The sequence below is a fragment of the Xyrauchen texanus genome, chromosome 28 (genome assembly GCF_025860055.1).
Source record: "Xyrauchen texanus isolate HMW12.3.18 chromosome 28, RBS_HiC_50CHRs, whole genome shotgun sequence".
NCBI classification, from domain to species: domain Eukaryota; kingdom Metazoa; phylum Chordata; class Actinopteri; order Cypriniformes; family Catostomidae; genus Xyrauchen; species Xyrauchen texanus.
The window spans coordinates 17,882,912-17,898,962 of record NC_068303.1 but is presented as its reverse complement, the minus strand read 5'-3'; the positions used below and the strand labels follow the sequence as shown (position 1 = coordinate 17,898,962).

Sequence of the window (16,051 nt, the reverse complement as noted above, 5' to 3'; positions counted from 1 at the left end):
TGACACTTTGTCATTCTGACAGTAGAAAAACGATTTGTGTTTTTCTTTTTATTAAAAGTAAATGGCTGATTAAATTTACTGGAAAGAAAATAGTTAGTTAGTTATAAAATCGGTTTGGCAAAAAACTTCATTTTTTATTAATATCACTCATTACTAGAATTTTTTTTTACAAACCGATTTTGCCTGGCTCACACATCTATGGTTTCATAAAATATCAAGCTAACCACCACTTCCCATGAGAGAATAAGTAGTTTTTGTAATTAACTATTTCAGACTTTTCTGAGAATGCTGTGGAAAAGAAATACATTACTGCGTAGAGATGGAATGTGAAGAAATTCAGTTTTAGATAGAAAGAAAACCGTATGGATATGTGAATTTTTATACAGTTTTTTTTTTTTGGTCAAGTAAAAAAAAATTTAAAAATAAGGTCAAGTGCATATAGTTACAGAATCACCCATTTATCTTAAAAAAAAAAAAAAAAAGGATTTGTAAAAGTGAAATTAAACAGTTGTTCATTTCCTTAGAGGAGGAAGCTTACATTTAAATTCAAAAGTTTTTTTTTTTTTTTCCCTGACTGCGATATTGCTAAGTATAGTGAATTGATGGTAAGCACATAGCCACCCTTGGAACTGAAAATATTTCAAGGTAATTATTTAATTTAAAAAAAAAAAAATCTTATTTCTTCCTTTTTTGTAAGCTAAGAAATATAAAAACTTAAATTATTTCTTACTATATTTCTAGAAACATATAAAAATGTTAGTCCTTTTTATACCATAAATCTACACGTTCACTTTCACTTTAGTGGAAAAAAAGACTCTTCTGTTTCCCTTGGACTACGTTTCCCAGAAGGCACTGCCCTCATCACTGCCATCTGTTCCCCATCATCCTCACCTGTTCTCGATTCTATCATCAGCCCTTTTGTGTAGAAATACCCTCTAGTTTAGTTCCAACATTGTCAGTTTCTGTTCGTAACCCCAATGACTCTCTTGTTTTGTAGCGTAAGTCATCGTCTTCTGTGTATCCTCGCCTTCTTGTCATTGTCTATTAAAGCATAGCTGCCCTTTGATCCCGCTCTCTCGCCTCGCCTCATCCATACAACGTGTGACACATCTATCATATTACTTCTGAAGACATGGATTAAACCACTGCAGTATTGTGGATCACTTTTATGTGCTTTTTGGACCTTCTGAGTTTTAGTCACCATTGAATGGACCTACAGGACTAAACTATTCTTCTAAAAAAATAATTGATGGGTAATGAGTTTAAGTTTAAAGTTTTAACTTAAAAAAAAATAGCTACGTTTATATTTTTGTAAATGCATATAATTTGCTAAAACCCATTAAATTGTAGTGAACGTAGATCTATCTATTGTGCACTATAGGATTGTACAGGTAGGGGAGTGAGATTTCTGCAGGGGTGTGGTGGTTTGGGGGTGGAGTAGCATAACAACTAGTCAAATTCGACTCAACTAATATGCTAGATTAGTCGACTAAAAATCGGTAGTTGTTCAACCCAACTATGCACAAAATATTCTGCTTGACATATAATATCGAAATAGGTGTCCTGAGAAATTTCTCGTCTCTTTGACAGCCCTAGACTGTAAATTGCCAAAAGCTTTTTTTATTATTATTTTTATCAGAAACACTGATAAACTGATAATTTTGCACAATTTCACATTAAATAAATGTGCATTAAGAAAAATGAACAGCACTTAACATAGTTATGCACATGCATTAACGTGTTCATTTTGACAGGCCTAATAATATTACAATGAAAAAGAAATCTGTCTTCTTGACCAGGGCCGTTTCTAGCTATAGGAGGTGGGGAAATACATTTCCTACATGATCTTATTATATAACATTTTTCAAACAAGACACAAACACAGCAATCCATCCCACACTGGATCCACCCCTTCACACACACACACACACACACACACACACACCACAGGTCGATGAACATCCCAGAAGGCTCTCTCCTGACTGTCCAGAATCTTTCTATCCGTCTTGTCTTTTTTCCTGTCGATCCTATGAAATCAAAGGAGAAACACAAAGCTGCAACACATTAATATTAAATAGTGTAGGAAACACTCCCAATTCACACACACATTAAACCAGACAAAAAGCAAAGCCCTTGTGCTCATCAAAGTTGCAACCTGCCTACGAGCAGAGCTAATTCATTTCCATTCTTGCCACTTCACTCTTATGTAACTGACATTTGCTGCATCACTCTCTTGATCTCTCACTGATCCTGTTTTTGAGCCCCCAGACTCCATCATCCCACCCCCCTCCCCGAAATGCTTGTTTCTGCAATGAAACGGGTATTACAGAAAGCGTGATGATGGAGACAGACTGATGACCACGAATCAGAGAGGTGGTGACTTGTGTTTGCAGCCCTTTGCCTTCAGATGAGTCTGGTGTTTGAAGAGCGAGAGACTGGCCACTCCAAATCAAACACATATGCTAATATTTTACATATAACAATGAGTTCACCAATATTATTATGTTACATCAGAGTGTGTTTGCATATATGTCTTTGTTTGTATGTGTGTAGGTTGACTGTACAGGACAGATGTGTTTCTCACACAGAAGAGGGCAGGTAGGAGTGAGAGCAAGTGTTTGTGTAGTTGTCCTGACAACAGCACTTACTTGACCTGTGCCTCAGCCTGCATGAAGATGAACTCCCACTTCCTGGCAAAAGCCCTCTGTAGCCTTGCTAGATTCTCCTGAAAGAAAGATCAACCTTTATTAAATATGAATTGTCTAATTTGCGCATCTCTATCAACACCAAACGGAACTACAAAAATAGCGATTGTTTCCCAAATATTACATCTGCCCAGTGCCCACTCTGCCATAATTCAGGCTTAGCTGGTTAGCTTTACCCGGTAGGCCCGGCTGGTAGATGCAATCACTACACAATTATGCAGTGAAAAAGCATGTCTCTCCATTGACTGAATTTGTATTCATTTTGCGAGCAGCAGGGCTGGAAATGAGAGGTGGGGTGGGGGTGGAGGTGGGGTTGTGATACGGAGAATGAATTTCGAACATGTAATTGCCGCTAAACAAAAGAAGATGAATATGGAAACAACAACAGTGGATTTACACATCAAGATCGCATGTGAGATGAGGTCAGGTGACACTTGCATTTGTATAACTCCAACTGAGCAACTGCATTTGAGATGCTATTGGAATGCTAACAGATACTACAGGTATTTAAGACCTCCTTGATACAGGATAAAGTCTCTTAAACAACAAAAAGTAATTTTGAAAGAGCTGCACAGTCAGTGTTTACAATCTTTGGGGAAATCAATGCATGAATGACTTGTCTCTGCATATGAAGTTGTGATTGAAGAAAGCATGTTAACATCATAGAAATTACACACTTCCCCTTTAATGCTTAATGATGAGGGCCAACAATTGGTGCTTTCAGGTTTACAGTAATTTGACATATCCGTCAATAGCTGAAAGTATCAGAAATGGAATGCTTCTCTGCTGGCAAAAAAAACACTTCCTTTTTCTCTATCCGCTGTCATCACAGTGGGTCACTTACTGCCTCATAGTCTGCCAGCTCCAGCCTGGTCTTGTTCTGCATGGTCCGCTTGCACAGATAGATGGCTGTGACAGGGTGAGAGAGAGAGAGACAAAGAAGAGAAAGATGCAAAGAGTTTGAATCGAAAATCTTTCTTTGTTACAATATACGTAAATCAAACCACATCAAAATCAAATTCACATCAAATCTTGGAATTCAATAAATAACACACTTTCAATCCCAGAATCTCAAATGTTGTAATCGTTAACACCAAGTACATAAGTTATGAAGTAACAATGAACAATTTTTTCCTGACCTTTTTAAACTTGATTAATGTTCATTTCAACATATACTAATACATTTAAAACAAAGTTGTATATGTCAACATTAGTAAATACATAATGAACTAACATGATCTAACAATGAACAGTTGTATCTTTATAAATTAACTTTAACCAAGATTAATAAATGCTGAAAAAACGTATTGTTCATTGTAAGTACATGATATTGAATGCATTTACAAACATTAAAAAACAGAATCGTCTTGTAAAGTGTTATAGAAAAATATAAATATCATATAAACGATGACAAAAAGTGTCCAAATGGCAAATCACCATAAAGTACAAAACACAGAGCTCCTTCACTACACCAAATCAACAAAAATTTTAAAAGATCATCCATAGATTTTAACATTTACACATTTGGTAGATGCTTTCAACTAAAGCGACTTACAGTGAGTGTATTCAAGCTATACAGTTTAACGGTACATGTGTGAGAAACAGACAAGAGGCCATGAGAGACTTGGCCTTATCAACAGTCATGTATAATCCCCCACACTATCACACACACATATCCAGCATAAATCCTTGATTGGATTTTGGACAGTAGGAACTGTGAATGAATAACCATTGACCATCAGTAAACAGCTGCCCACCATCAACACATTCTCTAGCTGTATTACAGAACACCTACTGATCCACAGATGTAGGGAGTTCTTGCTCACCATTTGCCTGTCCAACAGAGTAATGGATGTAATAATCCTGAGAAAGCAGACTGTGGGCTGTACAGGCGGCACCCAGTGACTTGGTGACTTTGTGAGTTAAAATAGCCCGCAGAAAACATACATCTACCGGTACTGTAAAGTTCAATGTACTCGTAATTAGAGAGTAATATGTCATTGGGAGTCTGCAGGGTCCTTCTCTTACCATAGTCTGTATTTTCTGGCTCCCAGCAATTAGATGGCCAAAAGTATGGAGCCTGTACAAGAGAGAAGTAGAGGTGACACAAATCTTACAATATGTTTTGTAGAAATTCACACACACCTTAGTAGTAAGATTTAGGAGACTTTTGACTAGAAGCATAAAATCTGGTCAATTTTGCAACTTATTCTGGTAATGAACCACCCGCTTAGACAGGAGGACACCGTCTGACCGACATCAAAACAAACTGTTGTGGAAATTCACATAATTCCACAGCAGTGTCCGTCAGTGTTTGTGTACTGCCAGAGTATGTACTGTGTTTGATGAAGGGCATCTCCTCTGCTCCAGTGGGATTATGGGATATGTCCAGTCGATCCACACTTCAGAATCTTGCAGGAAATACAGTAGTTTGCCATTGGTATTCCTCGCCAACTGAGGATTCTGACATACTATGCCATTGGTATCTTGTTTTTGGCATACTATATAGTTGAGAAGTATACATATTTGGACACAGTTTTGTGTCAGCCTTCTCGCCTTTTTGGAACCAGTCTGTAAGACTATGGGTGGCACAAAGCAAATGATGGGTGTATTGAGATCATTATCATCATGCACTGAGCTGATGAGCCATACTCCAGAGCAGCAGAGAAACACTAATTCCCCTCCTGTGTAATTAATGAACGTATCAAAGAAACTTGTATTCATTACTTTGCTTATTGATACTTTATCATGTTTATTTGACCAGATAGCCTAATATCATTATCTAAGAATTCTGTTTCTCTTGTAAAACCCTGGATAACTTACAGAAAGGTTTTCTATTGCAGGAAGGACCTGGAAGGGGAAGAGGTCAAGAGAGATATATGTGTACAATATAACATTTATTTAAAAATAGGTTCAACGTGGTACTTTAGTCCTTTACATAAATCACTCTAAGAGAATTGCATTTGCTGAAGAGAATCTTTTAAATGTTTAAATAATTTCTGAATGAGATGATGGGGCTTCTTGCAATTTCAGCAATCAAAAGACTGCAGTGTTTCTCCAGTAAAACATCAGAGTAATGTGAGATGAATAGGCTCAGAGGAAGTATGCCCTTGGCCGTCTCTTCTCTAATTGGATGAATCACTCAAAAATGAAGGATCAGCCTTTATGAGCTAAATATGTGCCTGTTTCTGGTGGCAGAGCTCAGATTTAACACCTTAGATCTTCAGTGCATAGCAACAGACAATAAAAATAACATGCTTGAAAAATACAGCATGTTGAATTCATCTCTGTGATGCATCGCCTAACCTATACAATCTGTAGTAAAGAACTGTGTATTCTAATAGCTGGTGCTTAATAAGGCAGCTAGAGGCAGCACTGATCAAACACAATCCTGATTGTTGAGGCGTTAATGTCAGTGGTGGCTGAAGCAAATATGGAGTTTGTACATAGTTTATTCATTGTCCAACTAAACTGTGATTTTATGCAGATTCAGTGATGTTATAGAATATTAGCAGTGCTAAATGTGAAGCTGGATGTTTCCAAACAGAATGACACCACTCTGGCAGGTTATACATGATGAATGAGTAGAATGGCATTATCTTTTTCATTTACAGTACCTCTTATATCATTTAAAAGAGGACAGGAAATAATGGGAATTTGAATCAGGGGCCATATTACAGGCAATGTTCGAAGCAAAATACAAGTTTAAAACTTACAGAATACCGCACAGACCACACTGTATACTACCTACTATATATATTTTTTATATTTAGTATGTGAAACCATAGGAATTATTCTACAAGAAATGTTTCAAACAGTAGTATGTTACTGCCCATTATAGTCACATAACTTCATTACGTTTGTCACATCTCATCGCATTGCATGTTTTATTTAGAGAGTGGTGTCCAGATATCATCTTGGAAATAAAAATGGTTGTTTTTAACCTCTTCAATCATTTTAACCCATTGTTTCATCAATTATCTCGGCCTCTGAGTGGACTAGAAGCTCAATCTAAATGTCATAAGAAAGCTGATATATAAAATGATATCATAGTCGATAACATATTTCCGATTATTGCTTTCCCTGCTAAACTGCATATTTTGTTCTGGACATCTAAGATACAACATTGAATTACGTATACAAGCCATTTTTTTCACTATTTGGGGCTTACTGCAGCAGTGATCAGTGCATAAAAGAGACATTTGTATTTGATGTCTTACAAAAATCATATTTATCTTTGTGATTCTTTTTAAATTCTTTCAAACTGTGGTATTAGGGCAACAAAACAGACAGTCACATTCCTGAGAATAAGAGCTTTCATTTGGTATATGATTTGTCTATGTAAGTGTTATTTGAAAGACTTATTATTAGAGCTTTCAGAATCAACAAGTTAACACATGCGTTTAACGCGTACATTTTTCTTAATTTCGATTAACGCATTTATGTTAGGCAGGGCGGAACCTTTGTAATGTGTCTGCCCAGAGTCATTACACTGACACACACACACCAGAGCCTGTGAAGTTTAAAGCACCGCTGGCATCGCTGCCCTGATGAGAAATATGAATGCAGCTTCACAATTGCTGTAACAAAGTGGATAACCACAGTCTACCAGCAGATTAAATTTGTAGAGGATGAGCCTTTTAGAGATTTAATGTCCATTGCAATATGCAACCTATGTGGAGACTAGTTCTTACAATTAGTCAAACTTCAGTTAGACTTTAGGAAATGTTTAATGTTACTTGATTTGGTGCTATCTCTATCTTTACTGTGCATCTCTATCTTTACTGTTGAAGGCTTTGTTTGGAAAATTTTAATAAAGCATTATATTGTTACATTTTGTTTTGTTTTCTTCCCTAAGATGGAAAAAATGCACTTTGACAGGAAAATAACTATATATAGGGTCAAATAACAGCATTTTTAAAATGAAGCAATTAATCGTGATTAAAATTTTGAATCGATTGACAGCAATACTTATTATATTCATATGAATATTTCTACCACATGACCTCTAGGTGGCGCTAATTTACAATGCAAATGTTTTCAGGCCATATTGTGTTATATTATGTAACATAAATATAGAAGTGATTTTATCTATGAACATTTCATATTATTATTGTTATTATTGAACATTAAAAATATTTAGCTGATATCATGTTCAGTTCATCCATTCCACTGAAAACAGCAGGTCCAGTGGGTTATAGATTTCCATACAGTAAGCTCAGTTGTATACTGCATATCTGGACAAATATAGTAGTTCATTTTGGTATTCCATGTACACAAAAAATGTGCATACTAGTGTCCACAGTATACAATATACACTGTATACACTATATACTGCAGAGTATTATGGTAGTATGCTATTTGGAACAAAGACACAGAAAAACCTACCTCTAGAATCCAATTTTATCTGTTTAGTAACCATGGCAATTTCAGCTATTTTAACATGAACTTGTCAGATCTAACTGAACAGAAGACAGGAAGTTTCTGTAATACGGCCCCAGTAAGTCTGACTCGAACTCGCATCGCTTGCATAGGCACCGCAGCTAATATTATTTTCTTGATGGTAGAAAAATCAGCTCACCTGAAAGCGGTAAAATGTTCCATCATCCTTAAGGGTGAGAACATGATCAGAGATTGGGAAGATGTAGCCTTGAGCAGCGATCAGGCTGCCAATGTGTATGGCCTCCACTGGAAGCCAATAGAAATGTCTTGTTATAATGTATATTCTTTCATAGTAAATTACAATTTGCATACTCATCAATAAAATGTGAATCTCTTTCTAAGTCAAGACCTACCAGGATCATCTATGTAGAGGTTCTTCATCAACCACTGAACAATGTCTGAACCTGAAGTTCAGAAAAGTGAAATATTATCAGCTAATTGTCACAAGCAAATTTGTGCATAAATTACAGTACATACTCATTTCAATGCCTTCAAATAAAAAGTCCAAAATCATTATGGTGCGCCAAGTAATGGTATGGTCTAAAATTCAATATGTGTGTCTAATGATTCAAGCTAAATCCTTCCATTAGCCAAACACCACTTTAATCGCCTCCAACAGCAACGCTTTAGTTCCAAATCAGCTATTAGTTATCCGGATGTTGGCCTGCATGCATCCATTTAGAGTCGCTCACTTCAGTAATTGTCTATAGCGATATGAGCTGGACAAGCCACATCTTCACATTCATTTTCTATGAGAACTTATAAATAATAACTGCTCTTCAAGCATTTATTCTCACATTCTACAGGAAGCTGTGTAATTTAAAATGATTTCAAACTGTGATATTAGGGCAATATGGCTGGAGATGTGTCAGTGTATGTAAAAAAAATATTTTTGCAAGCATAAATAAGTTAGATAAAAAACTATCTAAAAAAATATCTGCAAATACTAAGGGTACATTGTGAAAAACACAACATTATTAGGAATGTCATAAAATATTTATATATCAATTATTGTTCGTCATATTATTTTATTGTTACATTTTTATATTAATGATATATTAATATCAGCAGACATTTAAATTGAAGCCTAATTTGTGTGCTGTCAATTCACTGCCAGTTGCATTCCATTCAATCTAGTCTGACGTAATAGCTTTGGGAGACCACAAGGGGACGATATTACAATTACTGAAGCTGGCTCCAGCATGGACAAGGCATCACACACACATTACGAGCTGATGGCAGTCCAAATTTAGGAAGGTTTTTGTTCTTCTTCAAGAATTAACAAAGTGACATTGATGAGCAGGGTTGGGAGGGTTACTTTTGAAATGTATTCAACAATAGATTACAGAATACATGCTGTAAAATGTAATTTGTAACATATTCTGTTAGATTACTCAAGGTCATTAATTTATTCTAAATACTTTGGATTACTTCTTCAGCACTGGTAGATTTTTTTCACTTGATTCGACTGAAAAAACTGCCAGTACAGTAAGACAAAACACACATGTTAACAAAACATTCTCTGCAAAACCTAAATATCTTATGCAGTGTTGTTTCTAAAACAAGGTAAATCTAATTAATCTTGTTTTAAGGATTTGTAGATAGTTTTACAGGAAAACAAAACAAAATTATTATCAATATAAGATTTGTACCCTAATATCAAAGGTCTTATTAGAATGAAAGAAATTATGATCTAACGTAAATTTTCTTGATGTGCTAGAAATAGCATTTTTACTTAGCATAAAGCTGACAATTTACACAAGGTTTGTTTCTATTTCTTGTGCTCCAAACTTACTGCTTGTCTGCTCGTATGAATATAATGCATCATAAGAAAGTGTATCACTGCTGTTCAAATGCACTTTGGATTGCATAATTTATACGGTATGTATACATTTTTTCCATCTGAAAGGACTAAATATTAAATTAAACAAATTACAATAAAATGCAAAGTAATCTCTTCAGTAAACAAAATACTTTTTAAATGTAACTGTATTCTAATTACCAATAGTGGAATACAGTTACTTATATTTTGTATTTTAAATACGTAATCCCATTACATGTATTCTGTTACTCCCCAACCCTGTTGATGAGTTTGGAGGTTAGTGTATGAAACTGGTGTAACTGTTCAAACTGAACGATTAGAAAAGTTTATGTTTATTATGCAATTTCTTTGTATGTAGCATTGAATAAGTCTTTCATTCAAGCTGTCAAAACACAAAAAGACGAACTTGTAACAGAAAATGCATAGTGTTGGCTCTATGAAAGATACTTATCTACAAAATACCATACAGTAATGACTAGAGTAAATAAACTGTCCTTTGATAATTATTTGGGTCGAATTTAGAGAAACTAAGTTGAGAAAATGAGAAATATGTTTGAAAAAACAAAGACTATTGTGCAACATGCAGCCTTATTTATATCTGAAAAAAAAAAAAATCCAGATATACAGTATATCAATAATCATCAGTAAAATCTTCCAGTTATTAATACATGAAAATATTACAATCTCAAGCCTAATCCTTTGTGATCAACATATCATCCAGGTCAATAAATAGGCCAATATCTGACCATTTTGAGCAAATAACTGTGCTCACTTGGCCATTTAACAGAAGAGTAAATTTGTCAGTTCACAAATTAACCAACAGCTTTGTCAATGGATACTGCACAATTTCAGTTTTCAGATAAAATTTCTTTGTGAATTTCTCATAAATATTGCATGGAAAGAGGTGATTATGTGTTCATCTCAATTGCTACTATTAAATCGTATTAACTAATGTTGATTATCTATTTTTCATCATCTTTCCAATCACCTTTAGACAAAACCAATGTTACCTGTAACAACACTGGGAATCTTGGACAGGAAGCTCTTGACTGTTCTGACAGGCACACCTTCAGTCTCATCTTGGAGGCGTGTGGTGATATCCTCAATCTAAAGGAAAAAAGAAGAAAAGAGTCTGACTACTTAGTTTGGCTGACTCATATTTCATACTGTAGCTCAAGTCTAAGACATACTGTAAAGAATGGGAGCGGTAAATGGATGTTTTTCTCCAATATTTTATCTCAGTCCACCATTAACTGACTCATGGAATGGCTTAATCTGCACTCGAGACTCAAGCCCTGAATTATTTTACAGTTTACAGAGGACTTTCCTGTGATTTATAGTACCACATTCTCAGCAAACTGGCAACCATAACAGGTGTAAATGCAAACATCTACATTTCAAATGTACAGCTCATGGTGGCAAAATGCATCACAAAGTTACGACAGAGCACAGGATCCCACAAAGCACGCGGCAAATCTATTTATACCATGTCTATTTATATTCACAGAATCTTGTATAGCCACGGAAATGGTCCATTCACTTCTGCTGGAACATCTGTTCTCATTCCTCTCTGGATACGTAGGCATCTAAGCAATGGAGGAGGCCTTTGATGGAATACACAAGCTTGCACCTACAGCCTATAAATAATCCCAGCACTGGTGAAATCAAATTGTGTTTCACAGGAAGGAGAGAGAGAGAATGTAATGAGATTAGGTAGCGTTTTCTGTTTTGGAGATTGCATGTTGTCATCACTGCTCTGTGGCGCTTGACGCTCTTTTTTTGCATGTGTAGTGTAGGACCGTGAGCCCACAAGAAGTGCAATGAAACACAACAATGCTAAAATAAAACATGGCCACTTCACTTCAAGTATAGAGAGGGGGCACATACATCATTAGTCATGTTAAACGAAACATAAAAGCTGCGTCCTAATTTACATACAGTACTTTCAGAGTATGTACAAAATTCGGTGAAGAACTTTCTTGACTGTTGTTGATGAAGTACGCAGGTGTATAGTATAAATACATGGGCATTGACCCATATGCTCTTGGACCTATATGGAATACTAACAACAACTGCAAAAATTATTTACTCGAGTGTTGGTAAACAAGAACAATTTAACCATGAGGAAAAACTTTCTTGGTCCCTATATCACTTACTGATTCACTATGTAGTACGGAAGTATGCATATTTGGACATGAGGAACGTTTTGTTACACAGGCTCTGACATGAGGACCCACCCTTATCACCCAAATAAGAAATGCACTCTAATCATACTATCCATTACCACGTGAGACTGTCTAATTTCCCCTCTCTACTAATGAAAGCTCTTCAGTTCTGTTAATGTTCTCCAAACAGTGGCTAAAACACAATTCTATGATGCGAACTACTCCAAATGGGTCGATGAGTGTTGGCCTGACACCCAGGAGAGTTCCTGGCTGTAGATAGACAACACTGCCAGCCAGGAAGTCCACCTCCATATCCAGCAGCGACTAAGGAAGCCAAAACAGAGCAATCTGCTGACAGCTTAACATTCAAATCAATACATATAAAATGCTAGATGGGGTTTGCAGTAAAAAATGACACCAATACAAGAGCCTTATTCATGATTAATACTGTCCACATTAAGTCCAAACTTGGTTTACACAAAATATTTACTAAATGGTTACAGGCCCAAGTCACAAGAGACCATCCCAAATCTCTATAATATATTGATCCCTACATTTGTGTGGAGACCTTTCTATAGAGGTCTATGGGATTTGGGAAGTCAATGGAAGTCTATGAGACATTTATATACTTATATAAAAATCTTTAGAATATAAACCATGACTCTGTATTTATTTCATACAGATACAATGTGTAAGTATGCCTTCAGGTTTCTATTGCTAAAAATGAAGAGTTTACTGTATATCTACTGTAAAATAATAGTACCATCACTAACATATAAGATGCCTCTCTTTCCAGATTAAATGCTCCTACAAAAGCTAGTGATCAGTGTGAAAAAAAGGATATGCCAATCTTAATATTTATAATTAAATAGAAGTAAATCTCCACTGTACTCTACCGGGTCTTTTTAAGCCAAACACAACAGTTATTTTAAGCTTATAATTTTATAAAAGCACTTACAATAATTCTTATGTTAAAACTCTTGTATTATTTGTGTTGTAAACTTGTTTAAATAGTCATTTTTACAGTCATTTTAGGGTTTGTTCAAATTACATCAACATCTCAATGACTTGTAAAATTGGCTATAACTTTACAGAGAAAAGGTAAGCAAGCGATTTTATCACAGTAAAATCATGTTAACATGCATATTGTTTACGTCTTATGGCTATACTTTTGAAATAGTGAGTATTTGAACCTCTATGGACTGGCCCCATTCACTTCAAGCTTCACTGGAACACAGATGTGTGCTTTTTTTAAAGAAAAGGAGGAGCGAGTCGAAATAATCTTTTGAGGTAATTAACAATATGTCACAAATGCTATCAGTTGAGAATAACTTGTGTTGAATTCATTCACAGCATTAAATTTGAACAGATCAATTTACACTAAATACTACTACATACTGTAAAACTATAAATCACCCCAATTTCTATAAGAAAGTTGAAAACACCGTCTAGGTTACGTATGTAACCTCCGTTCCCCGATGGAGGGAACGAGACGTTGTGTCAGAGAAGCGACACTAGGGGTCTCTCTTGAGCGCTGATATTCACCTCTGGACTATGAAAAAAGGCCAATGAGAGTTGGCAACCAGTATTTGCATGTCCCGCCCCCGGACATACGGGTATTTAAGTGGCGCAAATACGGGAGTTCATTCAGGATTTTTCTGAGGAGCCGGAAATGGTCCGGCCACAACAGGGGCTCGGCTCAGCGGCGTGGCAGGGGAGACACAACGTCTCGTTCTCTCCATTGGGGAACGGAGGTTACATACGTAACCTAGACGTTCCCCTTCTGTCGCTCCACGTTGTGTCAGAGAAGCGACACTAGGGGTCCACTTAAAAAGAGCCATGCGCTGAGCCGTGTACGTGATCTGCTGATACAGGAGCGAGCAGGTATTCCTACGTGCAGAACGACCAACTGTATCAGGCTGCACGTACCCTTCCCCAATGCCCCATTTAAGCCATCAGGACTCCTTATCGTTACCCTGGAGGGGGGAACAAGGTGATGGCCGCCAACATGGGAACGGGCCAGCCTGGCTGGGCCTCTTTTCTCTCTATGTTTCTCGCATAGAGCAACTACGGCCGGGGCCCTTACACGCATTGAGGGAAGGGGGTCTTAGCCCTTATTAGGGCGGAGAAGACCCTGCGGAGGCCACACCTACCCGGGAGGGGAGGCAAATTTTGAGTGGCAAATACATCGCATGGCCTATACTTAGGTCTTATGTGGAAAAGTAGTGCGGTGGTAGATCCAGCCTCGCAGAGGGGGGAAGCATACAGCACGGCAACCGAGGCAGCTGTAACTGCCTAAGGAAAACACGGAGTCAACTCGTGAGGGGACAGAACCGTGGTTTTACACACAGAGGGAGTCCGAACAGGAGGCCTTACCTGTGGGGCACCTATACCAGTACAGGGTAGCTTGCGGTACCCGCAGTGGTTTGGGTCGGTGAGTTCCTCCGCAGAACTGCGACCCACGAGGGCTAGGGAGGAGTCAACCAGTGTCCCAAACCTGGGATCTCCTGGGAATGAAGGCGCACTGTTTCCCCTGGTTAGGGGGAAGGGCGCTGCGTGCAAGCGATTCACCCGGTCAGATTGTGGACATGCCACCGAGTTCTATGGGCTCGGTACCTGAGAGAACACGGGATGATACTGACTCAACTTGGAGATTGTAGAATCTCGCAAAAGTGTTAGGTGTTGCCCAGCCCGCTGCTCTACAAATGTCTGCTAGGGCAGTGCCCCTAACCAGTGCCCATGAGGACGCAACACTCCTGGTGGAGTGGGCTCGGACCCGCAAAGGGGGGGCACGGCCTGGGTGTGATAAGCCAGGGAAATGGCGTCGACAACCCAGTGGGCGAGTCTCTGCTTGGAGACAGCATTCCCTTTCTGCTGTCCCCCAAAGCAGACGAAGAGCTGCTCAGAGCGTCTGGTGCTCTGTGTGCGGTCCAGGTAGATATGTAAGGCACGTACTGGACACAGCAGTGAAAGGGCTGGGTCTGCCTCCTCCCGGGGCAGCGCTTGCAGGTTCACCACATGATCCCTGAAGGGTGTGGTAGGAACCTTGGGCACATAGCCCGGTCGCGGTCTTAGGATCACGAAAGTGTCCGCCGGACCGAACTCCAGGCAAGCGTCGCTAACAGAGAACGCATGCAGGTCCCCGACCCTCTTGATGGAAGCGAGCGCGATCAGCAGGGCGGTCTTGAGAGAGAGGGCCCTGAGTCCAACTGAGTCAAGCGGCTCGAAGGGGGTCTCCGGAGTCCCAAAAGGACGACCGAGAGATCCCAGGAGGGAAACAGGTTAGGCCGGGAGGGAGTCATCCTCCGGGCACCTTTTAGGAACCTGACGATTAAGTCGTGCTTACCAAGAGACTTACCATCTACCGGGTCGTGGTGGGCCGCGATAGCGGCAACATACACCTTGAGGGTGGAGGGGGACAGCCTCCTCTCCAGCCTCTCCTGAAGAAACACGAGCACTGACCTAACTGCACACTTCTGCGGGTCTTCGGCTCGGGAAGAACACCAGTCCGCGAACAGGGCTCTGGCTTGGCTAATAGTGTCTATGACGGCCGAAGGTAGGCCGGCTAGATCCTCAACATCCCGTCCAGGGGCCAGACGTGGAGATTCCAGAGGTCTGGATGCGGATGCCAGAGCGTGCCCCGTCCCTGAGAAAGAAGGTCCTTCCTCAGGGGAATTCGCCAGGGAGGGGCTGTCATGAGGAGCGTGAGATCCGAGAACCACGTCCGGTTGGGCCAGTAGGGGGCCACCAGAGTGACTTGCTCCTTGTCCTCCCTGACCTTGCATAGCACCTGTGCAAGAAGGCTCACTGGGGAAAAGCGTACTTGCGCAGCCCCGTGGGCCAGCTGTGCGCCAGAGCATCTGTCCCAAGGGGAGCCTCTGTGAGGGCATACCAGAGCGGACAGTGGGAGGTTTCCT

The 16,051-nt window shown here is 38.9% G+C and overlaps 1 protein-coding gene across 2 annotated transcripts in view; it reads right to left on the bottom strand.

Moving 5' to 3' along the window:
* The window catches only part of LOC127621953 (regulator of G-protein signaling 6-like), a 109,545-nt gene that overhangs the window by 28,567 nt on the left and 64,927 nt on the right, over positions 1 to 16,051 (bottom strand). Inside the window, exons 3-10 of one of the 2 annotated variants that reach the window (XM_052095785.1) lie at positions 10,980 to 11,076; positions 8,501 to 8,551; positions 8,287 to 8,393; positions 5,529 to 5,555; positions 4,734 to 4,785; positions 3,550 to 3,614; positions 2,649 to 2,725; positions 1,946 to 2,027 (exon numbers count right to left, since the gene is read on the bottom strand). In XM_052095785.1, the coding sequence (XP_051951745.1) occupies positions 1,946 to 2,027; positions 2,649 to 2,725; positions 3,550 to 3,614; positions 4,734 to 4,785; positions 5,529 to 5,555; positions 8,287 to 8,393; positions 8,501 to 8,551; positions 10,980 to 11,076 (558 nt within the window). The remainder of the gene's footprint in view (positions 1 to 1,945; positions 2,028 to 2,648; positions 2,726 to 3,549; positions 3,615 to 4,733; positions 4,786 to 5,528; positions 5,556 to 8,286; positions 8,394 to 8,500; positions 8,552 to 10,979; positions 11,077 to 16,051) is intronic. The other variant, XM_052095786.1, reaches the window with a different exon arrangement.